Source organism: Labrus mixtus, chromosome 7, assembly GCF_963584025.1.
Source record: "Labrus mixtus chromosome 7, fLabMix1.1, whole genome shotgun sequence".
NCBI classification, from domain to species: domain Eukaryota; kingdom Metazoa; phylum Chordata; class Actinopteri; order Labriformes; family Labridae; genus Labrus; species Labrus mixtus.
In genome coordinates, this window is record NC_083618.1 from 9488584 (window position 1) to 9515472 (window position 26889).

At 39.5% G+C, this 26889-nt stretch overlaps 1 protein-coding gene across 4 annotated transcripts in view; it reads right to left on the minus strand.

Moving 5' to 3' along the window:
* LOC132977796 (inositol 1,4,5-trisphosphate receptor type 1) overlaps positions 1 to 26889 on the minus strand; it is a 71189-nt gene that overhangs the window by 43034 nt on the left and 1266 nt on the right. For all 4 annotated transcript variants that reach the window (XM_061042640.1, XM_061042639.1, XM_061042638.1 and 1 more), the window contains exons 2-21: positions 26670 to 26782; positions 23717 to 23787; positions 12742 to 12851; positions 12078 to 12164; positions 11342 to 11500; positions 9601 to 9699; positions 8858 to 8941; positions 8101 to 8247; positions 7852 to 7947; positions 7584 to 7628; positions 6378 to 6532; positions 4830 to 4929; positions 4328 to 4488; positions 4094 to 4235; positions 3786 to 3944; positions 3029 to 3201; positions 2303 to 2422; positions 645 to 839; positions 275 to 526; positions 18 to 159 (exon numbers count right to left, since the gene is read on the minus strand). In XM_061042640.1, coding sequence (XP_060898623.1) covers positions 18 to 159; positions 275 to 526; positions 645 to 839; positions 2303 to 2422; positions 3029 to 3201; positions 3786 to 3944; positions 4094 to 4235; positions 4328 to 4488; positions 4830 to 4929; positions 6378 to 6532; positions 7584 to 7628; positions 7852 to 7947; positions 8101 to 8247; positions 8858 to 8941; positions 9601 to 9699; positions 11342 to 11500; positions 12078 to 12164; positions 12742 to 12851; positions 23717 to 23787; positions 26670 to 26761 — 2589 coding nt within the window. In that variant the 5' untranslated portion in view covers positions 26762 to 26782. The remainder of the gene's footprint in view (positions 1 to 17; positions 160 to 274; positions 527 to 644; positions 840 to 2302; positions 2423 to 3028; positions 3202 to 3785; positions 3945 to 4093; positions 4236 to 4327; positions 4489 to 4829; positions 4930 to 6377; positions 6533 to 7583; positions 7629 to 7851; positions 7948 to 8100; positions 8248 to 8857; positions 8942 to 9600; positions 9700 to 11341; positions 11501 to 12077; positions 12165 to 12741; positions 12852 to 23716; positions 23788 to 26669; positions 26783 to 26889) is intronic.

Genomic DNA, 26889 nt, shown 5'->3' on the forward strand with positions numbered 1-26889 from the left:
GAATAAGTCTGACTGACCTCAAAAGTGAGCTTGTTCTTCTCCTTATCTGCAAAGGGAAAGCTCTGACACACCACATCTCTCAGGTAGTTCTCTACAAACTCCATCGTCTGACAGAAACGCTCCTTAATTTCATCTTTAGATGTTCCATCATTGTCATAACTAATGAGACAACAAAAAGAGGTCAAATTAATTTACAACAATAAAAATATCAGCTCTCTGCATTACAGAAATGATCAACACTAACACAATCCACTATGTTTGTCTATGTACTCACTCCTCAATGTCAATCTCTGAGGGGATCTCAGACCAGAGTCGGGCGTATTTGACAGGTGTGACCTGCTCTTGAGGGTCACGGTCAACATGCATGTGCAGCATCATGCGGCAGAAGGAGGCTCGCAGGTCGTACGGCAGGTCTTCATCTGACATGCAGCGTAAGATCAGGTCCACATCCAGCTGGCCTGAGATCTTGTTGATGGCCAGGTACTGTCGGTCCAGACACATCCTGGCAAACAAATTCAGCTGGTACCTGAAGACACAGATACATACAAATAAAGTGACTGGGACTGTGCAGTGGCTTATATCAGATTGGACAACAGCATCATCTCCTTCAACACATTAAACCACAAGGAAAGTACAGTAACTACCTGTAATAGCTGATCACATCCTGGTCCTCCTTCTGGCCCTCTTTTGCATCCTGGGCCAGCTCCTTGATGCTTTTACTCCGGATCTCTTTATTGCTGTCTTTCCAAAACAACCACACCTCCTCCTCGTCCTCCTCCGATTCCACAGAGTTCTCCCCGAGCGGTGCTCCCTCGATCTCAAATCTTGACAGCACAAGTCTGCAGGAAGAGGGAATGTTTCTTAGGGCGCGGTCTCACTGGCCATCCGTACCGTGCCCAAGCACGCTTCAACCCTAAAGTCCAGTTCGTTTGACCAGTGTGACCGCTCCGTATCGTGCTCAGGCACGGTACACTTCCTTGGCTTTGGCACACTTTGGAGAGGTGTGCTTCAGCACGGTACACTTCATGCACGAGCACAAGCACGCGGGCACACAGCGCTGACAGCCTTCATTATGGAGAAATCCAGAGTTTCATGTCTGTATCTGACTAACATGACACAATATAAGCCACAAAGTAGCTGTCATGTTCTCTGTGTTGTTCTTCGATGTGCGGCTGCGGACTCGGCCGCGCGTCTATTTTTTAAATTTTTTTATTTATGGCTGTGTCTGATTAAAATGGCTTAAAATAAGCTGCAAAGTCAATAAAGTAGCTGTCATGCTCTGTGTTTTTCTTTGATGTGCAGACACGGACTCGACTGCGCGTCTCTTTTTTTCTCTCTCTCTCTCTCGTCCGCTTGTTTGTAAACTGAGCACGCTTCATAATAACATAAAGCGTGCATGTGTTGTATTAAGACGTTATGTACAAGAGGTAATCGCGCTTAGGCACGGATAGTCCTGACCAGTATGACCGCGGGCTGGGCCGGTCAGCGTGGGAGTGGCGCAGCGGGGGGGCAATCATGCTTGGGTACAGTACGGTACAGATGACCAGTGTGACCGCGCCCTTAATGTAACCACCAATGGAAATAAAAAGAACGCATTTGTAACAAATTTTGAAAAACAGATCAATATGTCATCACTTTTGCACACTTCTGTATTGCTTTACAATGAGCAACTTTTCATCTTTATTTGATCAGACTAAGGATGCAGCTTTTTATAAATTGATAATTTTCTCAAATTGCATTTATTGGCGGATGAAAATAAGTTAAACTAAAATAATAAAACACCCAATGGAAGAAATTCAGCATCCACGATAAGTTTATTGATTTATCAAACTAGCTGGTGTTCAAATTGTTTGTCAATCAACCAATTGTTTAAACTAGAAATGAGCTAGAAATGAGTTCCTTAAAAACCTGTTTAAACAGAATTATTGCCTTTATAAGAAGGTAAGGCAAAATTATTTGTATAGTATATTTCAGCAACAAGACAATTCAAAGTGATTGACACATGATAGAGCAAAATCAGGAAAAAAGGATATAAAGACACACACGTAAGCATTTAAAAAATATTAAAACAAGATATTAACAAAAGATGAGAAAATAAAATCAAAACAGCTAACACAAGTTAAAACACATCATAAAGTTGTAAAAGATTAAAGAAAAAGTTACAGTGCGATGTTATAAATAAGGAATAGTTTACTGTTGATAGAAAATAATGGTTTGATAATGATAACATATTTATATAACACATTTCTGTAAATGATAAAAACAGATATTTGTGTGAGAAGATCATCGTGACCTTACTCACTTCGTTTCTATGAGGATGTCTGCGTTCGCTGGATCAAGCACTGCGTTACAGATGAGCTCCTGAGTCACAGGGATAGACTTATTCATTGACACACACAGGTCTGACAGATAATCCAGGAACCTGGACAAAAAAACACACAAACACAAACACAAACACACAAGGTCTGCAAAATTCAATCGAACCCAGAGGTCAACCTCAAAAGTATCAAATCCTTTCAAACTGCATAGGTCTCATGTCTTAGGTCTGCTGACTTATTGACAGACTTTACTTTGACCCCCACACACATTTTATATGACTTTTAAGCATAAAACTGACTCTACACGTATGTTAAATTCTTCAAGTTTAATGACTAAATGTTGAATGTCCTTACTTGTCCACTCTGCCAAGAAAGTGAACTAACTGTGTTTAAACATGTACTTCGTTGTGATAATATGCAGATAATAGTCAGAATACTGGGGCGCAGATGGCCTAGCGGTTAGGTCGCGCCCTAGCCCTCCAAGCGAGCGACCCTGGTTCAAGTCCGACACCTGGCTCCTTTCCTGCATGTCATTCTCCACTCTCTCCCAAGTTTCCTACTCCATTCACTGTCCTATCTAAGTAAAGCCCGCCTCAAAAAGTACAAAAAAATACAGATATAATACTTTCTCTGAAAATGATTCTGTTTCTAATTGTAACCCAGATCATCGTGTTTATGGTGTTCACACAGACAGACGGAGTGACACAAACCTGGGCTCCCGGTTCTTGCGGACCAGGCTAACAAACGTGTCGATCTCTGCCGCAGTGATGTGTTTCTCCAACAGCTTGCGGTTGTTGTGGAGCAGGGCTGTGATTGTGTCCTCAGCCAAGACATCATAGCCAATCTGTTTCTGCATGAAGCGGAACTGTTTGGCTATATACTCCTATAGGGCAGAGGGATAAACAGTCTGAGCATATAGACAGCAAAATAGGAAAGCACAGACACACTATGAAAAAATGTCTTGTTTCCCTATCTACTTATTCTTTATCTTTGACCTTGAATTGACATTATCTGTTCCTGAAATCAATGGACATGGGCCAATTTGGCCCTTTTTCATCTTTGTTCAGAAAACAGAGCATGTTCACACAGACCATAATGCCTTCTACGTATATAATGAAATGAACCGTGTACCAATTACACTGTAACGAGATTAAGAGAAATCGACTCTTCTTGGAAAATGGGAATGTTGTCTTCTACATTCTACAGAGTGAGCTTGTTTTATGCTGCTATGACACTAACAGGAAATTTGATTAAGAACAGTGACCCTTGAGGAAAAGCATGGGACATTTTGCAACACATTTGTGGATTCTGTACTTTTGTTGTTTCACTAATGATGTTAGGGCAGCTACAGAGCAAAGGCCTCTTTCGTCAATGTTTTTTGAAATTCACTTTTTTTTACCAATTTGAATTTTTTGTCCACCCAGTACTAACGCTCATCAGGCAGGCTTTTAGACGGACAAACTGCACCTGGTTCTTGCGGTAGTCCTGCTGAGAGTGACGTAAAACCCGGTAACACAGGCGGCAGATATGTCTGAAAGGGGCATGACGCTGGTCAGCCAGCTCCTCCAGTCGGAGCATCGGCCCATCCCCGCTGTCTGTGAATGGAGCCTGCAGCAGCTTAAAGATCTGAGCACAGGGAGAAGGATGTAAAAGTTGAAACTACAGTAAAGTTTAAGCCAAGAAAGCATGCTAATAAAAAAAAGGAGGAGATTGTTTGGTAATGTTGAAACAAGTTCACATTCAATGAAAAAAAAGATCTAGTGCTAAGGATTGACCTGTTTGAGAATATTCTGCTCTCTCATGAGTTTCTGCCGTTCCCTGTTAGGTTTGTTGACCATGATCTCCAGAACATCCTGTCCATTATTGGGAATATCCACCACGAAGAACACCAGGTCCTCCAGCAGCTTAGTGACCGCTCTGATCGCACATTTGAAAGAAACAGATGAAACAATAACGACTTCATAAACCTGTTAGAAATGTAAACTCTGACACCATCAGGCCTTTCTTACCTTCTCTCATTCTGTGTGATTGTGCCTTTTTCCAGCTTTCCAGCGATGGAGGCCAGCACTTTACTGGCATCATTGGCAAAGTCGAGGTCTCTCACTTCAGCCGGAGAGACAGGGACGATGGCAAACGCCTCTTTGTCTTCCTTCATCGCTGACGTGCCAATCTTCAGTCATAAGGGAAATACACAATGTTGTCAACTATCAGAGCTTTTTTTTTTTTTTTTTTTTTTTTTAAAGATTTATTTTTGGCCATTTTGTGCCTTTATTGGAGAGATAGGAAAGTGGATAGAGTCGGAAATCAGGGAGAAAGAGAGTAGGGAATGACATGCGGGAAAGGAGCCACAGGTCGGATTCGAACCCAGGCTGCCCGCTTGGAGCTTTTTATGATACTTTTAAGTATTAAACATTTGTACTTTGGCCAACTTATTCCAATCCTTTCTTTGAATACTCTAACAAGCCATAATGTAAGCAGCCATTGGACATTTTCTTTTTTTAAACCACTTACACGTAGCATGACAGGTTTTTCCTCCTCCTTGTCGATTGGTTGGTTGGTGCTGTGGACCCATGTGTTTGTGCACAGGTGTCTCAGGCGCACATACGAGTTCCTGAAACACAAATTAACATTTTGACTACTCCTGATATGATTTGTGAATCAGAAATACTTGAAAGATACAAGAGGACATATTGAATATGAAAACGTTTGACTTGACAGTCAGCATCCTAAACCAACGGTTGCCAATTACAGCAAACACAGAGAAGTGTTTTTTTCTGAGGTCCACCTTAAAATTACAAGTTCAGATATAGAGCAAAGTAAAAACACAAGGAGTCAGTACTCGCTGGTAGTCCAATGTTAATAACCATGCTGCAAAAGGGCCCTCTTGTCTTTTATGGTAAATACAACATGAAAAAGTGCTTGAATACCCTAGTGTGCAAGAACACTGAATAGAGTGCTCTTTAGGGTGCCCTTAAAATGTGTATTTTTTTTGTACTTCTCTGCCTCTCAGACAGCCTGCATTTGCTGCTGCATGCACTCATAACCATGTTGCAACTAGGAGACACACATGTGACAAAACTGTCTGGCTCCATCTTAAATGAGCCTCATTACTTACTTCTTGTTTATCTCTGCAAAGAGCTAGATTTATAGACCAGGTAATCAAAGAGTTTACTCATTTTGGTTTGTCTTATGTCAAAATATCCAGAATTGTAATGCTAAATATGTAAACAATGTCCACAAGCAGCATCAGCTAGATACAAGCAAAATATGCTTACATGTCGGTGCTGCTTTGTGTTGCAACTTTAGAGGATAAAGTTTACAAAAGAAAAAAAAAACTGCTGTGTCCAATTCAACACTCATCACACACCTCTTCAGCTGACCTCAAGATCACCTCACAAAGCTGTTTACTGATAAACAACAAGCACAACTGGACCTTTGTACGTGCTCACATGAACACATCACAACACGTAGATCTATACAGCTTCCTCCTTCCTAAGAAATTCTGTTAAATTTCATAGTATTTCTCAAGAAATTACGTTATTTACACACACACACACACACACACACACACACACACACACACACACACACACACACACACACACACACACACACACACACACACACACACACACACACACACACACACACACACACACACACACACACACGCTTGAGTGTAATTTGTAACATGTGGAGAAGGAAACTTTCTCTACCACAAAAGTAACATCATGCCAGAAACATCATCTGTTTGCTTCCAGTTTATTAGAGTGAAAATTCTTATTCATCTGTGCAACTCCATGAAGAGAAAATCTACCAGTATAACCAGGATGATATATATTATCAAGAGAAACAGACGGTCACACACATCTTATGTTAACACACACACACTCTATCCTTGTTTTATAACCATTAAGATGACTTCATATCCCGTGGAATTCCCGGACTTCTGAAAGTTTGGATTTCAGTGGCAAGAGTGACGGTTAGTGATTAGACAGTGCTTTTATCTTTATCACAGGCCTGAAACACTTCCCCGCCTTCACATTACGGCCTTCCTACCTGGGTACTAGTGAGTCTCCACCTCTCAATGTGGTGGGGTCGAGCTCAAATATAGAAGAGATATCATTTCCATCCGGCACAGACACAAGTGTGTACATGACTTTGTCCTGAACATTCCTCAAACGGGCCCGTAAAGCTTCATGCTCTGTGTCCAGCTGGGGGAGGAAGTAATTACATAAATCAGCCAGAATAACAGATCATCTACATGAAAAAACTACATGATTCAAATTGTAAGCATGTCACTGCCTAGGTCAGATCAAGATCAATAAATGTCAGTGAAAAAATGAACTGTTACTCCTGAAAGATTTCTAGGAATTGACTTAAGTTTTCAAATGTGACATGCAGGATAAAATCGAATCCCTGATCAAAGTCCCTCTTCCTCAAAAGAGCACAATGTGCATTATCTTTTTGCACATGTCTAAGTTAGATAACAATGTTTTCACAAATTGACATATAATGGTTAACAGAAAAGACTCGGTCAAATTAGGGAGAGCTCTAAATTTGTGCATCGAGAGGAACATTTGAAAAAAGTTCTTCATTTATTTTTGGCCTTTAAAAGTTAAATTTAACTGAAAATTAAGAGCGATTTTTAAGTCCAATTTACAACAAAGCTTAGCTGTAATGAAAACAGAAAAGTGAGATGGTATTTTTCCCTCAAACGTCTACCACATTTTTAGCTTTTTGATTCTTATTATAGCTTTAAAAGCTACACAGTAAACTCACAGTCTGTGAGATGATTCACTTCCTGGTCAGCAAATGCAAAAATCTTTGCGCTTACAGCAGTCACAGTGAACTGCAGCAAAAACACCATGGCAGCAACACAGAAACAAGTATTACAAGTCAACTGCTGCCATCTGCTGGTTCAAGATGGTGCTGCTGCAACACCAGCTTCGCTGGAATATCAAGCAATCCACTGAAATAGTCCCTAATAATACCTTTAATGCACCTTTAGCCATGGACTGTTGATTTTTAGCAGACATTAACACTATAGACACTAACCAGAGCTGTAAATGTGTCATGAAAAAATGTAAAAGTGTGGCTACTGCCAGCCAATTAGAAATAAGTATCACTCATTGTGCCATAGTATCACTCCCAACCAGTCATGTTTTGTAATCCATTAGAATATAAATAGTAATAGTGTTGGTAGTTTCTTGCATATAAATGTTAGCCACTATAAACACAAGTCTCTCTGTTTGGCTCACTTACTGAGGAGCGAGACTCCAGGCACTCCTCTTCATACTCTGGATTCACCTGCAATGTTACATCATGATTCAACGGTCAGAATTATTGCTGAGAGCCAGCACTGCATTCAAGTTTTACACTTAATTAAAGACTAATGTATTAAAAAAAAAGAAAGCTTCAAAGAAGTTGTTGTTGGTGTTATACCATAAAGATAATTAAGATGTATAGAGATACAGAATCCTGCCACAGAGATAAATACAGCAGATACATGAACTGTCCATGGTGCACCAACCTCTGCAGCCAGGTAGTGTCCCGTGGCCAGGTGTTTGAACCTGAACAGGCTGTTCCAGTAGCCGGCTCCACCTCGACATGGATCATGCTGCACAACCTGATACCAGAGCATACACAGAATGTTTGACTCAACAGCACACCATTTATTTTAACATGTTCTTTGACTTAAATGACCTTAATGATATTACTACAACACTGTAACATCATCAGACCAAAATCAGCAAAGGAAAAATACACATTTCTTGCCCACCTCTATCTCCCATAAGGCTTTGCTGCTGGTTGCCGAGGTAGCTGACTGACGTCCAGTAGTGCGCAGAAAAACATATTGTTTTTTTCTGTGGTCATCACATGTTAGGAATTTCTCCTGCTCAGCATGAAACAGCCGTACCACGTCGCCCTAGAGAGAGGGAAGATATTTGCTACCATCAAAGACATTCAGTTTTATTATAAGTAAATATGAAATACATTTTTTCTCTCTATATTTATATAAACTTCACTCTAATGTGATCGACCCGACTTACGCTGGTTTAACTTCTTCATATCATCTGAAAAATCCCCTAAACAATTATTTTATTATTCTCAATTTTTATTATTTTTCAAACCAAAATATTTAGTATAAAACACGGACCTGCTGTTTTCAAACCCTTTTTAATAACTGTCAAAAATAAAATGCATTTGTTTGCATGTACAGTAGACAGATTAATTCTTATGAGTTCTGGAAAATAGCAAAGCCAGCTGCCCACTGAGGTCTGATAAGGGATGTTACACAACACCTCTGATAAGACAATAAGATAATGTAAAGGAGTTTAATACATTATGTAAACATTGTATTGATTATCTCAAGGATGTATTTGAACTTCTTCACTGAAACAATGTTCTGTTGACTGCTGGTCGTATGTTATTAAAGTCTCTACCTGCTGCTGTAGGTATAAGAATGTATTTGTGTCATAATCCCTCAATAAACAGATTGTAAAAACTGTTTGTCTGAGAGGTATTATTAGACAAACCCCTTTAAGGATGATCTCCTGATTGTCGCTCCATTTCATGAACAGGACTATCTTCCAGCTAGTGTTACAGTTGACAGAGTTCACCTGAAACACAAACAATCAGAGATGTGACTGTAGGTACAATCTCCTGGCAGCGGTCCAACACAGTGGGAGCACACAACAACTATGTTGATGTTAATGGGATAGTTCAGTGCTTGTGGAGTTTAATCTTTTCCTCATTACACAGAATCAGCCAAAGGCACAAAGATTATCTAAAGAAAGGATAGACAGACATATTTCATGGTCTTGGGGATAAATGCTTTTTTAAATAAACAAACAGTGACTCAAAATCACATTATATTTTAAAAATAGTAGTAGTTTGATAAGTCATTATAAACTTAATGAAAATAATAGTATATAGTAATAGAATAATTTCTTCATTGCTGATTTGTTCTCATATATAAATTGACTACCTCAAAACTGAGCAAACCCTTTAAGTACCCTCTGTGCTTTTGTAAGACAGCTGTAAGGCTCTCTGATATAATAACTGAGGTAATATGTTAAAGTAACTCAGAGCACTCTAGTGTTATGGGGAGAGACTACTCTAGTGTTAGCTACACTTGGATGACAAGAAAACAATCATGATGTGTTGGACATCAAGGAGCTAATAACCAAGAAGCAGTTCTGAGAAAAACAGCTATAATAAGGTTTTGCAGACACTCCCACACAAACATGTGAGGAGTGATGATGAGTTGCAGCCAAACCTCATTGCAGCCTGGATTATCCACGAGCTGGTGTGTGCTTGCATGGAGAGGCTGACCGGCATTGACTGGGTTAAGGACCACTTTGTCTCCAATCACAACCTGCAATAAGACAATAAGATGCAAGGATGAGAAATAAAGGATAAAAAGTTTAGCATTGCCATGTAGCATAAGCAGAGCTACCAAAGAGGCAGTGAAGGATGAGAAGTTAACTATAAGTAAGAAAGGGTAAAGTTATCAGCCCGTGATGTTTCTGAAAATCTATTTCATAATAGACATACTGAACCGTATTAGCAATGTTTACTAGAGTTTTTTTTCTCAGTCTATACGATAAGATATGCCTTCAACTGAGGAAATGCTGTTTTTTATTCACAAGGCAGTCAGATAAGTAGATGATTGTACACCAAAAAATTTAATGTTTCTTCTTCACCTAAACAAAACATGTAGCCTAATGCTTTTTTGTGACGTGTGCTGCTGCCCTCTTCAGGTTCAGGTCACCCTTGTGAAAGAAATCCTGATCTCGATGGGTTACTTACCTGGTTAAATAAAGGTTAAATAAATAAATAAAACCCTGCAAAGCAATAACATGCATTATTGCATGGCTAGCAACTACTCTTTAAAAGCAGAGCAGCAAAGGATAAGAGTGTGCTGACTCTCAGGCTAGCAAAATGTCAGAAATACTGTAAGTGTTTTTCAATCACTTGTTCTAGAGAGGATTTTTAAATGAATCTAAAAATGTGTAACTATAACTGGTAGAACTACAGAGTTAATAAGCTTTCTGATAAAACTTGTATTTTTGCATTTTTGCATTTTTTAGCTAACAGGATGTCAGAGGGCTGCTAGCCACGCTGACGCTAATGTTAGCTTGGCTTTTTTCAATGTGCTCAGCTTGGTTTTAGGTTAGCATTTCTCCACTGTACTGAGCCAGCTAAACCAAACCATTTTTTCACTTCAATACAGGCTAGTCGTACTACTAGTTTTTGATGGTACTCCTTTACTAATACCACAAAACAAATAATTAGCTAATACCAAGTATTGGGGCTGGATCCGTATCAAGAAGGTAAATGGTATTGAGACACCTCTAAATCAAACAAACTATGCACACATAATTTATATATATAGTAGAGTGCAACTCAAATGCAGTATGAACTTAACATTGACTCTAACATGCATACAGGTGACAGTGGAAGTGTCTTGTATCTTTCTTGGTACAAGTCCTGCTGCTTCGCCCATGTGCCATGCCTAATCTAAGAAGAGCTTAGTAGAGAAGCCCTTTTCCCTGCCCAGTTTATTCAGTCCTTTGGCACTAGCACATAGCTTCTTGCTGCAGGGTGGACAAGCTGGTGCCAACAAGAGCTTTGTAATCAGGAAAAGACCAATTGGGTGTTGGCACACTTCCATTCAGGGATAGATGTAATCAGATAGATCCCTAACACGGAGTCTAAGAATGGTAAAGAAGACCTGTGCCCTCAAGGTCTGAACCTTTATTCTGCGGTCTTAACCTTATAATACTGATTCACAACAGTAGACCTATATCAACTTGAAGCTCAATATTAAAGAATGAGACCGTCCATTAAGATACACATCTGCTACCTGTATTATTAAACGCACACAACTTAAAATGTTAAACACACATCATCCCAGGCACGATTCAGTCCTTTGCTTTGCCTGATGTTGAGTGACATACAGATCGTTGTTCCCACAATGCACCATGTCAACCGACATATGACACAAGATGACTCACGCTATCCCCGATTGAGCGTAGCTTGTAGAAGGGCTGGATGTAAAACCAGGAGCCTTCGTTCCCTGCAGTGTCCAGCATCACTCTCATGGCGTTCTTCTCTAAGAGAGCGGGCAGACGCTTGTTCACTGTCAGGTATTTGTTGCTTTTCAGGTGGAGGAGCTGAGCAGAAAGAAGACACAGCGTTACACAATACAGACAAATGCTGAAAACTGAAGTGAGGAGAGAGTGCTCCTAAGTACACTGACCACAGGATTGATGATTTTTAACAGCACAAGAACCCATATTCCTAACTAATGAATTGCAAATTACTTTTTAATAACTTCTGTGGCATACATTAGGAAGTGTGTTTGGTTTATTATTTAAAAATCTATATCCATTTATTTCCCCCCACATTTCTGCTTTGCTCAGGATGCATTTGTATATTAGTGTTGAATAAATTTGTTGTTTGACTATGACTGCTGCAAAAATGTTTTCACCTCCTTCTTTATCAATGGAACTTTGCCAAAATTCACAACACTGCAATATAAGAACATGCAACTTTTTAGTTTTTTTTATTTTCATTTTTGCACATGCTTTCAGTTTGATTTGTAGTCAGCCCTGATTTTATATTTAAGATTACAATTGTTAAAAAATGTGTGAGATTAAATCCCTTTCTGTGATGCCATGTCAGACCCATTTCAGTTAAAGCGATAGAATATTTTTTGACTTAATACCAAGCAGAAAATTAGGAACAAACCTGTATGACATTCCCGTATTGAATTACTGAGCCGAGCAGTTTTTTGTTTTCAGAGTCATTTTGCTTCTTTTCCAGGTCAGCTGCACTCTGGAAGTAAAGAATGAGATTAAAACTGGCTGCAACATTGTTCATAACACCAGTTAAACACGATAATGTGATCAAAGTAATCTGACTGGTTAGCTGCTAAATAGAGCATAGATGCAACAAACTTTTTCAGACAAAACGTGATGCTTAAACAGAAAGGGCTTTGCCAAAAACTCTGGCTCACATCTCCATGGAAACGTAGTAGAGATCGCTTTCATTTTATGGTCAGAAAGCAGATTGCTTTAAATGGTATTGTATCCAAGCAGATAAAGAGAAAAGGAGTGTAGAGGGCAGAAAGGTGGGACAGTAGGAGTAAAAGCCTTCAGAAATGTCTATAAAAGGACCTCAGCAGATATACATACTAACTCTACATTGCTCTTAAACACAAGGAACATTTGTGCTCCGTGCTTTGCATTCAGTTTCAACCAAAGCTATCTTGACTAAAACCACTACTTCTTGAAAAGTAATGCAACCCTGTGCCTTCTCTGGATCCTTTGAGGCATGAGGGCATGTCTGTATGTGCCATGCTGCTCTGTGGTGACTGCAGGCACTTGTTGTTACATGTTGTTACTTCACTCACATGGAGTTTGTTGAGCAACACCGTGTCCGTGTTCCCTCCGGGCTTTGCTGCTTTCCAGAACTGCTTCTGGGCCGAATAGCGGTTCATGGGACACAGTCTGAACAGACAGTCTGGACAGAAAGACAGAGACAATAAATAAAGATATACAAGATGCATTGATAGAGGGAGGAAAATACAGACATGGAGTCACAGAGATAAATTCATATTAATTTGTGTACACAAGGTGGGGGGGAAAAAAACAATAACATATAAACAGACAAAAACACATGCTGATAATCGAGTGTAATATCAGTTTATAGTTAAGAATGGTACATGGGTTTAAAGCTAAAAAGGAAATAAAAATAACTCAAGAAAAGTAGACAGAACATGTTGATGCACTTTGTAAAGGTCACTTCTACAGTGTGGGAGATGGGTCACTGCAACAACTTAGCATAAACCAACACACACTGAAGGACAGAGCAAACAAGATGATACAAGATATTCACCCATACAGAATGGACAAAAAAAGACATAGTCGTATGTCGATATGTCACTGAAAAAATCTTATACCTTATAATATAGACCTATGAGCTTAACGCACTACTCTGTCTTTGCTTGTATCTCTGTATGTGTTTGTGTGTGTGTGTGTGTGTGTGTGTGTGTGTGTGTGTGTGTGTGTGTGTGTGTGTGTGCGCGTGTGTATATGCACTTACACATTCATTATTCTCCTTCAAAGAGATCAAAGGGCGTTGTGTGTTTTAGGGAGCAGAGATGAGGTGCAGGGAAGCATGTGTGGATTTGTGTGTGTGTGTGTGTGTGTGTGTGTGTGTGTGTGTGGGTGGTTGTGTGTTTGTGTGTGTCTGTGTATGTGTGTCTTGTGTTATACAACTGAAGCAATATGTGGTTACATCCTGCGGTCAGGACAGGGCTATTGAAAGTAACTTCTATGTGTATGTGTGTTGTTGCCGGTCAGAGTTTGCAACCACAGCACCAATGAGATTCTGCAGACGTCACCGATCTTATTGTGCTGCTCATTTTCATAGATACAGTAGAAACATGCTGGGGGGGAGGGGGGGGGGGGGGGGATTCAGTCCGTTAATTTGCATATGGAAACAGTTTTAGCATCGCACAGTTCCTCTTCTGTCCCAGGAGAGTTCCTCCTTTGTGTCAAGCGCACACATGTGTTTTAAACCAGCTAATAGTAGTAAATGTGGTTTAGCCGCTAAAAGTTTACCAGAACAGAAACATGACAATTTTCCCCCAACTCCTGCACATCAGCGACTCCTCCCTCCGAGGCCTGGCTTTCCTCTGACTTCGCCTCTCATCAGACTAAATCCTCTGTTCTGAGAGAGCAAAAGAGCTGAGAAAAAGAACAATCCGTCCATCCTTCCCATTTCTCTCTCTCCTTCTTTCCTTCTGCTATCGCTGCAGTAACATGACCAAATAAGGCCAGCCAAGAGAAGGGGAGTGGGATGAGAGAAGTAGAGGGTTGGGACTCCCCTATCTTCCCCCCTCAATGTTCTGTCATCCCTCCTTCTCCCTCCTGAATTCCTCAACCCTTTCACACACTGCTCTCCCCGGCTCTCTATCTCGCTGATCTTCCTCCTAACCCCCACCCCTCCATAAGATATGGTTTACTTTAGTTTGACCCAAATTGCAGCAAGAATACCACAGAAAAGGGAAGTGAAAGAAAAATTAGGAAGACAGGAAGAGAGTAAAAGAATGAGAAACAGAGAGGGAGCAGTATAGAGAACTGAGGCTGTTTCATGCAGAGGGAGATGCCCTTTAAGTTGACACAAACATGTATCCCTCTCACACACAATCACAGAATCACAGCTGCTGTATTGGTGACAGAGGATCAGAGAACCCACTTAAGGCTAGCCTTTAATCATAAACAGCTTGAAGAAACAGCATGTCAGCTCAGAAATCTGGAGTGAGAATTCCTTCTGGGGTCACTGGGCAAGATGGGGAAGGGGGAAGATGTTGGGCGAGTCCAGAAGGCAGAAAAACTGCAATGATTCATTAAAATTCCTCCAGTTTAAAACGATCTTTACAACAACAACAACACCACCCCATGAACTATAATTTAAGAAGCACACAAAATATCCTGTTGAGTCGTCTTAGAAATGACCAAATCCTGCTTTATGGGTGCCAAGGAATCTAACAGTTTTGGTACTTGACCAATAAGAAATATATTTGAAATGAAACATTATTAAATGCTGTCCAATCTTGCCCGGATTTAGACCCTTTTTTTTACTACCATGTCTTATGAGCTGTCCAAAATTGGATGTGAAGTGCAGTTCTCTTAAACTAAAAAGAGAGAAAAGAAAAGAGAAGAGTTTTTTCCCCCACAGAGAGGAAGATAAGGAGATGAATTTCACTCTCACTTCTGTCTGTTAAATATAAGGCTTGACCTGCAGCCTCTTAGCTTGGCACAAGGAATGAAGTGTTACGTCTCAGGACAACTCAAATGAGGTTGCCGAGGTTTTCTCATTTAGGTGTCTCACTGTAACCAAAGACTATTGAGGGAAAATTAATTAAATTCTATCAGTCAAGAATTCTGGGAAATGGTCTGTGTTTATCCTCCAGTGTGTCAATGCCTCTGCTGACGGGCATACCTGTGCACCCTGCAGTGATGTTAGCTTGTTTGTGGCTGTCACATTAGTGTTTGTGTTGCTGTGGGCATGGCATGAAAAAGTTGAGAAAGTTGGCTGTATTTGTAAGGATGGGCCAATCACAGATCAGGTTCAAACAGGAGGAAAGAAGTCGATTCTGGTCACTAGCCGGTCAATCAGTGCATCACCGAGCTGTCAAACTTAAAGCATCTCAGTTTTTCCATCCATACAAAAGTCTAAAAGCTGCAATATCTACATGTTATACATCTTTGTAATGTCTGAATAAAAGTCAGGAGGGTTCAAGGATTCAATGAGGTTGATTGTCAAAATCTAAATCTAAATCTGGATTTTGAATATGTATAAAAATAAAAATAAAAATAGAGAACACTTGGCTAAGTACAGTATAGTACAGTTGACTTGGCAGATGCTTTTATCCAAAGTGACGTACATCAGAGAGTAAGTACAACACTAATCCATTCATACACTGCCACGGAAGCAGCGGGAGCAATGCGGGGGCCAAGTGACACATCGGTTCGAACCCTCTACCTTTTGGTTGAGAGGCGACGACTCAACCAACTGAGCCACAGCCGCCCCTAAGTAACCTCAGCAGTACATTTCAAACATTTAGCAATAGCAAAATAAAAAGAGAAAATAAAGAAATGAAAAAGAAATAAAGGTTTAGAAAAATGGGTAGCTTCTGAGCCCCTGAAAGCTCAGGTCAAATAACAATATATTTGCAGATCGAGTCCCGGAGTTTACCTAAGGGTGTTCACGGACTTGTAAATTGTGCACACAAATTTCAAAACCATGGGGATGGATTTACAAACCAGTTTTTTGTTTTTTATCTTATGTGAAACTTGTGCGACTCCTGAGTAACAGCACTGATTTGAAAAAAAGTCAATGTGGTCAGTAATCAGCGATTACACTATTTATTTGTTTTTCAACACTACTTCATAATTTGTCATGTCTGATTTTCATTGTATGTATTTAAATTGATGTAAGTAGTCCCTCCTCTTGAAATTTCTATGGAACATGTCTCACAAACTCCAATCTTTCACAGAGACGGTGTAAGACGCCATCACTGCCGAGGTTTTCCCTCACTTGATCATAAAAACAAATCAGAGTTCATCCAACAGGTGACTTCCTCTGCCCAATAAAAAATAAACTCTTCTCTGAATCAGCAGTTATACTAGCCTGTCAAACTTAAACTGATTTATGGTATAATTATACATTTTTTGTTACTTAAATCTATATGTTATACAGTATGAAGTCTCACACTATAGCTACCATTGTTGCTACGTCTATTACCATGTGAATGTACAGTAAGTCAAAGGACTCTGGACTAGGACTTTGTCAGTATGCTGGAAATTCTGTGAGAATAAAATACCTTAAATTAAACCGTATATACGAATGAGGAGTAGAATAAGGAAAATTTAAAAAAAAAGATACCATGAGCACACACGTTAAAACAAGCATGTCCTCATAATAATTCTCCTTCTTTAAGCAGCTCTTGACAGCCCTGCTCCTTCTCTCTCTCACATCATGTTAGTCTCAGATTCTGACGCTGCATTTTAGCATTAGCTGTGACTTACAGAAAACTACAGCGGCTTAGTGTTAATGACATGCGGGGAAAGTGTGAACACTTTAGCAAGTAACACCACAGATTTGATCTTTTGTGTGTGAATGTTGTGGAGACACAAAGAGCTTAAACACCACATTGATATGTGATAAACTGGTAGAGGAGAATAACTGAACTAAATATCACCATGATGTGTGTGAGTTAAGACAATAAACAACTGAATATTGCTTCAATGAGGAAACTTTTACATAGCAAAGATTGTATTAAATCACATTTGAGATACGACGATCTGATGATTGCGTCAAATAGTCATTTTTTCATTTTTAGATGTTTTTCTTAGAATTTTTCAAGAAATTCAAACAACATTTAAATGTAAATTAAGTAAATATAATGTCACATTTTCCCAAGCATGCGTAAACAAGCATGTTTTTAAGGTTAAAAAAAAAAAAAAGCAGGGCCAGTTCTGGTTTCAGTATAAAGTGTAATATTGAAGGAAAATCTGAAGGTTTATTTTTGTAGAGGACCTGTTGATGATGAATATTTACATACAAATATGTCAGATTCTGGACTTGTTGGCAGGAGAGAAAGGAATATTTTGTTTAACTAAAAATGTAACTTGTTTTTTTAGCTTTCAGACAAAAAGAGACAACTTATTAAAACAAGCAGAGTACATGTATACACTTTAAAACAAGGCGTCATGCATTACTGCTTCGAGTAGTTTTGCACAAGGGGCAACAGATGAGTCACAGAGATCTCTTATAGGCATGCAAAGAGCAAAAAAGTAGCAATAAAAAAATCCTGCAGTCACTGAGCTAAGCACCACATTTAAGAGGATCAGAGATGCTTGTAGCCGTGGCGACCTTAAAAACTACTGAGGGAATCTTAAATCCACAGAGATGATGAGAAAGTTTGATCGGAAAGCAGCAAATATTCTTTTCTCACTGTACTGTAAAATATATTTGTGACAGAAAATAAATAGCTGCATATTTCACAATTGTAACTCCAAATGGTCGTGGTTTTGCCTTGTAGAATTCAAGTTCCCCATAATAATGTCTGCCGCCATGTGATAATAGTAGCTGAATTACAAGAATCCCGACTTTTCTAAACACAAGAACAAAGGCCGGCTGTACCTCTGTGACAGACCTGAGCTGCTATTCCCTGCTGTAATTAAACCACATAAGCCTTAAGGAGGGCCTGGAGAGACACACATTGCACAATACTACGTCTTTGCTGTGCTAAATCAACAATATCCTCAATGGTGTGTCTTGTATAAACTGCTACGTATGTGTGCCAAGGTTCTTATCCTGTTGGAGATATTATAGAGGAAGCGATCAAACACGTGTAGCGCATCTGAGACAATAAATGGGTCTTGAGACAACAGCTTCACCTCACTGTTTCCTGCAAGACCTCTCCTCTCTGAAGACAGGAAAGAAGTATATGTGGATATTAGGAGAGGAAGGGACTAAAGACAGAAGTGTTTCTGGTGTTTATCTCACATGTACCACCCAACTAGTCTGCAGTGTGTCTCTGAAAGTAACGCTGACAGCAGATTGTTAGAGGCAGGTTAGTGCTACATAGCATGTTTGATTGTCTGATGTTTAAATGTTTCAATAATTCAAGATTAGATATGAAACCAATTTAAAAATGGAGAACCGGTGCATTTTTGTTTTTTATTATTTTTATATTGTCATTCTAATGTTCCTGTGTATGTTACCTAACATTGGATTATGGCTTTAAATCAGCATTCTTGCTAACTCAGAAATGACCCCATCTTGTATTTTTATACTGGAGTGTATCAGGGGCCGTGACACGTCCAGACTTTTCTGGATGGGGTTGCCCAGCCGGGGCACTGAGTAATGCAGGGATGAAGTTTAACAGAAAGCATTAATTTACCCGTTCTGTCACAACTAATCATATCTATTTAAACTAACTCTACAGTATCCTATAGTTGTTTTATCCTGTGTGTATTTTTCAAGTCCTGCCTCTGACAAATAATGTAATAAACAAATCATAGCCAATAATACTGAAGGATGTCAGTATTATCAGTTGGCACCAGAGCCTCCCTCCTGGACACACTTCATGATGTGCCAAGTCTCTATCAAATAAACGACACGTCAGGGGCGCAGATGGCCTAGCGGTGAGGTCATGCCCCATGTCTGGAGTCAAAAGCCCTCAAAGCCAGATGCCCAGGTTCAAGTGCGGCCTGTGGCTGCTTTCCCGCATGACATTCCTGTCCACCATGGGGTCCAGGGCCTTCAGCCGCTCTGCCCCCCCACCTCTGGAACTCCCTCCCACCACAAATCCGTAATATCGACTCTATCTCCATTTGCAAATCTCATCTCAAAACAGATCTTTTGAAACTGGCTTATTCAGTCTGATCATTCTCCACCTGTTCTCATAACTCCTTTTACATCCTGTACATTTCTGTTTTTTGTGTTTTTAATGTTAATTTTATCGTTGTGTTGTTACCTTGAGAGTTTTGAAAGGTGCCTTTAAATAAAATGTATTATTATTATTCCCCAATGTCTCTCCCTGATTTCCGACACTATCCACTGTCCTATCGAATAAAGGACAAAAGCCCCCAAAAGAAATATATATTTTTTTTAAACAACAAGTCAAACAAATGTAGTAACAACATGACTTTTTTTTCAAAGGAACACTCAACTAAAGGGTTAGCTTGAACAATAGGAAACAAGTCACAGTAATGGTCTTCACATGCTGATGGCTTAGTGATGAAATGTCAGGCTGATAACAAACTAGCATATGTCATTGTTTCAACATCTTTCTCTGAACACAGCGGACAATACGGTACCTTCATCTTTGTGTTTTGTTTCAGACATTATTGTAGCTCTAATCAAAGGCGTACAGCTCCATTGTACATTTATGAATGTCCTTTATAACTGCTAGGCCTTAAGAAAAAAGACAGTTTAAAACATTTTGAAACATTGAACCAATTAAAGTCTTTTAAATCATAATGATTCAGTGAAAAGCAAAAGCAGACCATTTGGAACAATTCCTTCAATGACTTCGACACCAAACAAAAACAGCAGCTGTCACAAGCAACTTCATGACACATGTTCAACACTTCAACAAAGTCCTCAATAATCCAATGTAGAATTATTTCTAATACAACAAGTGCAGCTGCAGTGCTTCCTCTGCTGACTGCTGAAGAGTATGCTCATCTGAACTCTGAGTGTGTGTAGGTGGATGTACGTGTTGTTACATCAAATAAAGATTAACTGAGATACAAAGTTCCTCAGTGTGTGCATGCAGGAAAGATGAGCAAGACTGTGATTGTGAGGAGGGTGCTTATGTTTACATTAAGAGGAAATGTTGAGCATACCTCAGCAGTGACAGTAAAAGGTCCTGACTGTGGACACATCTAGTCTGGCCCTGCGTGTGCCCTTAGTGTCCATAAAGAAGGATTATCAGTGCCTGATTGTGTCCCTCTCCAGCAGCTGAGGAGCCTCCTGAATGCGTAGGAACTGAAGATATATATACTTACTATATACAATATACTCTGCCATGTTAACGCTGAGGACTCAGATTTGAAGTGGCTACAAAAATGTAAAGAAAATAATTACAGATGTGTACACACACAAAGCAGTGCTGTGTTTGAGAAGGTAAAACCTGTTTCTTATACATGTGTTTGTTTTTTAAGATTACTTTTTGGGCTTTTCCGCTTTTAGTGACTGAACAGCTTTAGAGAAACAGGAAATTCAGGGACAGAGTTTGGGGGATGATATAGACCAAACAACATCGAGGATCGTGAGTCGACCCTGTCACCAGTGTGATGAGGACTATAGCCTAACCCAACTGAGCTAAACAAGCCCCCCAGGAGTGGTTTTAAAAGAAAAAAAAAGATTTTCTCCAAGCACGCGTCTGTATTTATACAAAAAAATAAATGTTGGTAGATTTGGAAAAAAAACATGTTTTCCAGAAGAATAAAACTCTGCCACAAAGAAATAATTGCAAATCCATAACCGCAGAATTTGATGTAATTTGCACAACTTTAGAGAGTATATTTCGTCACATGACCTCCGAAATTGAAAGTGATACAAAAAAATCAGTGCACTGTCCCTGGCATGGGTCAACACTGAAGCCTACATTTCCCATAATGCAACCACAAGTTATTTTTTATTAAAACCCCCTGTGTTTTAGAAGATACATATTTTTACCATAACGCCTCCACCTTACTTTTCAAAAATCTGTAGTCTCAACACCAAGGTTGACAACAGGCATCATCATTTTGTCACACTAGATCAAAAGGTCTACAGAACTACAGACAATCTCCACATGCTGAGTATACTAACTCACTATACTCACTTGCCACTGTTAGTTTGCTCAATAATGCCAAATGCTTTTCTCATGGTGGATTAATGTTAGGTCTCAGTCAATAATATGACAAAGATAGTTCCATAATATATGTTGTGAATTGACTCTATACAAATAAATCTGATGGATTGATTGATTTAACTATGAGTAGGCCTAAATGTTGAAAACAATTAATTGTCTTCATTGCCAAGCTAATGTGACAACAAGGTTACTGTCTCTTTAATATTTCAGAATGGCCATTTTCCATATTATCTTTCAGTGCCTATATTGACCTCTTTGTGCCTTCTGGTAGACATCCAGAGGCCTCTCACAGTGACATGAGGGCCTCTTCAGGTCAAAACCAGCTGACATGGTTACGGAGTTACCAAAGCCCCTTACACAACACGTATAGCTTACAGTATGTGAACGTGTGTTTATAAGAGTATACATTTACCAAAAAAAGGATCTTTAACAACCAGTTCAGCCAGTTTCCTTTTATTACCCAAAAGTATTATTGCACAGTGTCTAACAGAAAAAGTTAATGAAAAACAGCCGCTCAAAAACATAAGCACATATCTATCACGTAGAAATAATTTAACATTTTTCATGGAGATATACTGATCTGGGTCACGTTTAGAACAAGACTTTTCCTTTGAGTGCTCTAATCTCGTGATGAGTTTAATAAGTGCGTCAAGGAAAAACTAAGAGTGGGAGGCTTGAAGATTAAATACGGCATACTGATTAGAGATAGGCTTCTTGTATAAGTGAGCCATTAGACAGTTCCTACAGATACATGCTTAATGCTAAAAAATACAACCCATTTTTATTAGACTACAAAAAAAAACGTTTTAATGCTGCATATTTTAAACTTAGTTAAAATTGTGTTTTCATTCTCTAATCCTGGCCATTAGATAAACTCAATCCAAACTTGGCTTAATCTCTAGTGATGCTGCTATACCAATTCATCTTCTCATTTTAGAGCCTGATTGCAGCAGAGAGAGACCAATATGATGAATTAAACTTCAAATGTCGTGGGTGGAGGGATGGATGTAAATTAACATTCCAACCTCTCTCAGCAGGTCTATTACATTAAGTGGACCGTTGTTGAAACACACAAAGCAACAAACACAGGGAGTGTGAGACTCATCTTTCACGATGCCGCAGTAGGGGACGTATCAGTCGGCAGTTTGTGTTCATCTCAAAGACTGGGATTGTCTCTAGAGGGGAGATAACCTTGTCCCCGAAACATGAGAGAGCCCATTGAAGAGATGAGCTGTGTGAGCGCCACTCAGATCAAACCTTTCTATTTTCTAAATATAGTGCAATTATCGTTATGCTCATGAGACGGCCGATAGCATCTTAAATGCAAAGTGGGGGCATGTGAATGGGGAAACACTCATTATAGAACTGAAACAAACTGCTTTACCTTAAAATACCTCATATTGCACATAGTGCCTTACATTATTACTCAACCCTCCCTCAATATTCACAGAGCCTGCAGAGCCTGGCCCCCTTCTTTAATGTAACTTAAAAGTATCTTTTTCTATTATTATTATCATTATTATTATTATGCATATGTTTTTTACATTCACCTTGTCTAAATGTGTTGCCTTGTGTTTTACTCGCACCCGCGATCAATAACTGATCCATCAAATCTCCAAACCACAACAAAAGTGATCTCATGACACCTTAAATAAAGAGCAGGTACACATCATACTCTTTAGTTATTATCAATTAGTAGTTCTTACTCATTGGTTGAATAATACTGGGTGTCTCTACTAGAACAACTTCCTTTAACAGGCAGAAGCCAGACTGATTGTCCCCATTGTCTAGAGAACGTTAGAAGGGGAGAGGCAGAAGAAACAACATGTGTAGAAACAAACACACAAACAAAGAAGCAGACAGAAAAAAGAGAGCAGTACTGATGCAAAATCATTTCTCCATCAAGTTTTTCTTCAGTACTGAACAAGAAAACATCAGTTTTCAAATGTATTTTTGTACCATAACCTGTAAGCTATACAACACAAGCCTTCAATACACTCATACTCTTTGTACTATAATGGACCAGGCCTCTCCCCAGAGAATTAACCCTCCAGCCTGAGAACTGAGGGTCATGAGTTCTACTTCCTGTATGGGAGCTAATAATAGCGGGTTCACCCAAAGAGGCATCTCAAAAAGAAGCTCTTCAACTGTGTTGTTTTCCAGCAACTCTACATTAGAGCTCCCTCTCTCTCGCTCATCTTCCTTTACATCCACAAACAGGCAAGCACACACAGCTATCAACCCATGCATGCACACACACACACACACACACACACTCCATTAACATTGTCAAAGGCAGGCCTGTTTGAAGTCCTGTGGGCAGAGATATTGTGGTTGTCACCAAAGAAACACAGCATAACACATTCAGCAGAGCCTCTCAGTATAAACACACAGCAGTTAGTGTGGTGATGTCAGGCCTCAGGAGTCCGCTCTGTGTGTCTCTTACCTCTGAACTTCTTGGGAGGGTTGTTGAGGTCCCCTGCGTCAGGCTGGACCACACAGCGGTCATCCACCAATCTATGGATACACACATTCAAAAAGTATTAGATACAGGACACACACACCTGCAGTTAGTGTACTTTGGCAGGTACACTATGTATTGTTCTATTGATCACTGATGGCACAGTCAGCTGCAAGGTTTTTTTTTTTTTTTAAACTGAAATAGTCTAAGATCCGATATCTTTATCATGGAAACAAAGCATGAATTGTTTTAGAACAGCATTTGTTTTTACAAGCAACTTATCTTCAAAGACGTTTTCTTCAGCAAAACTTCAGTTTGACTGGAATTCTTGGAGTTTTTTACGTGTTGGTCGACCAAAACAAGACTTTTAAACAGTTAATTTTGACTCTATGTTGGGCATTAGGTTTAACAATGTTGTTGCCGGATATGGGACAAAAATATGAATCGGCTGCACACACAAAATAATCAGGAAACTATCCAGAGATAAAAATAGGTTTAAGCTGTAGCCTTTATTTATGATTTTTTTTTAAAGTTGAATGCAGTACTTTTTGTGTCAACAAATTGTAAAAATTGCCCTTTTAAAATATTCAAACTACAACATTATTTCATTTGTAGTAACACAAGATTTATTAAAGATAGAGATGCACTGATCTGCTCTTTTTCAGTTTTGATCTGATACATAATATGATGTACATTGATTCTGATGTTTCTTTTTGATCATGATTAAAAGTGTTTTGGATGTTGTTAGTATTATATGTAAGACTACACAAAGCTATAGGAAACCCAGCATTGCATTTCTTATTGGAAGAGCAAAAATAAATAAATAATAATACATAAAAATGCATGAAAATAAAATCAATCCAAAGAAATGTATTTAAACTTTGAGCTGGCTGCACAAACAAGCAGGTAGCAGCAACAACTGTCAGGTTTTCATATTCAATCTTCTTAAACTGAAGTGCAAAAATGATACTTTTTTTTTATAATTTCGTCTGAACGTCCTGCTGGAGACAATTTGTGAGCGCTCACAGTTCAGTCTGAATGTCTTCAAAGCGAGAATGAGAATTTTAAAGTGCCCAAAGATCTTTCTTGATCAGTGACGTGGATGTGCACCGTCAGTCTGTGATCTTAACATTTGGAAAGCTGGAAGCATTTCATGTTTGTTATATTTGCTTGATAAAGTACCAAACTGTTTTGATTTATGGAAATGTATTGCTAGTTTACCTTATGTATCTAAACGAGGGGTATGTATCTCTCTGAGCCCTGAGAGTGTGTTAAGTAGTAGCCGCCATCCAAGGTGTTACCAAAAAAACAGCTGAATACACAATACCTTGACATATCCCATTCATATTGAGAGCTCTCACATTTTTGTCCCCCACCCTCCACAATAATGAAATCATTCTGGATTAGATGACCTGCATGTGGGCAGGCTGGACTCTCTGGTGACATGCTTAGCTTTTACAAGTTAAAATAACACTTGTCTGGACACAAGCCAAATCCCACATCCATTTCAGTCCTTTTCCTGGGGAATGTGTACAGTTGTCCAAACAGACCTGTCTGCTTGTCCAGTCTGGACACCTCAAGGAAAGACTTAGAATAAGAAAACAAATTCACTATTTGTATGTGTTTAGTAGATACTACACAGTGTGTGTGTATAATCATTTGCATGTTTGAAAAATACACACATAACTTGTTGATCATTGCAGGACAGGTCATTCATTAACACTAGTTAGTAGTTACACATTTGAGCAAACAGGACAGTTCCTGCTGAAGTGCAAAGGAAGCATTTTTCACATTGTTAACCTTTGATTTGCTAATGGACCCCATCTCCTGTTACCAAACAGTGGAAGGGAATGCTGCTCAGCTGGAGATGTTATAATGCTCAAAGAGTTTCTCTCCCCTCAATATTCTCAGTATAGTTTCTTCCTCTGAGGGTCAGAGGATCTGGAGAAGGCTGCTGAGTTGTAGGTTGTGCGTGGAGAATATGGCTTCCTCCCAAAACTGTCATGACAGTTTAGTGAATACATGCACTTGTATGTTCGTGTGTGAGTGTGAATGCATGTGTGTGTCTGTGTATGTGTGTGGTGCGTGTGTGTGTGTGTGTGTGTGTGTGGGAAGCACTGGAACTCGAGAAAAGGCCACAATGTCTGTACAGTGACTCAGTCTTTGCTGCAGGTCATTCCATTTTTTATGAGCAGGGGTGGAGGTCCTGGACAGTGACAGTACTGACAGCATTACTGATGCTAGATACCTTCTTGTGACAACAAAACATTCATGTACGATTTCTCTTTTGCTCTCTACGTTTTGAGCATTTTGATTTTCAAAGGTCAAATGCAACAAGCTTCTTCTGTGATATGAAAGCCAACACATCAATTCCTAGGGCTATTTTTCAATCCCTACACAAAGAGTATAGGATCATTTTACTCCTAAAAATCAGCTCATACTTGACTCCAAATATGAGGTACAACTGATGAAGAAATACAACAAAATATAACTGTGCCTGTGTGGGTGAATGAGACGGTGTAAGCAGTTTAACCAATATTGTTGTTGAGCACTCCACACCCACTCCTGCCACACTCTCACAAACATACACACTTGTCATTATCTGTGCGTTTCCCTGCCCCTACATTTCCATTTCTTCCGGCACTATCAGTGGTAGGGTCAGCCATGGCCACAGGAGGACCAGTTCAAAAGGCCTCAAACTGTTCCCAGAGCTTTGATGTTTCAGATAAACTGCAAGGATGTTGTTGTTTTCCGCTTCATTACTTTAGTCCCAATTTGCCATGAATTCATGGAAACTTTGGAAAAATGGTTACAAAAAGTTGCCAGTACTAGTGTGACCCCCCCCCCCCCCTTCTAAATTCTTCCCAACTTGTGGTAGATAGAAGTGTGAAGCAGGAAAACACACGATACGTTCAGCCAATGAGATGGATGCACGTACCCCAGGGTGCTGATGAAACCGTTGGTGGATCCCTCTGCATACAGGGAGCAGATGTCCCCAATATGCAGGAAGCTGGACATCTTATCCGACATGTTGACACACGAAGAGGACACCTGCAGCAGAGAAAAGGGTTCAAACTGAGTTGCTTATACGAAAAAATAAATGTAATCGGACATGCGATAATGCCTAACGTTTAAAGAGGGTATGAAGAACCCTAATT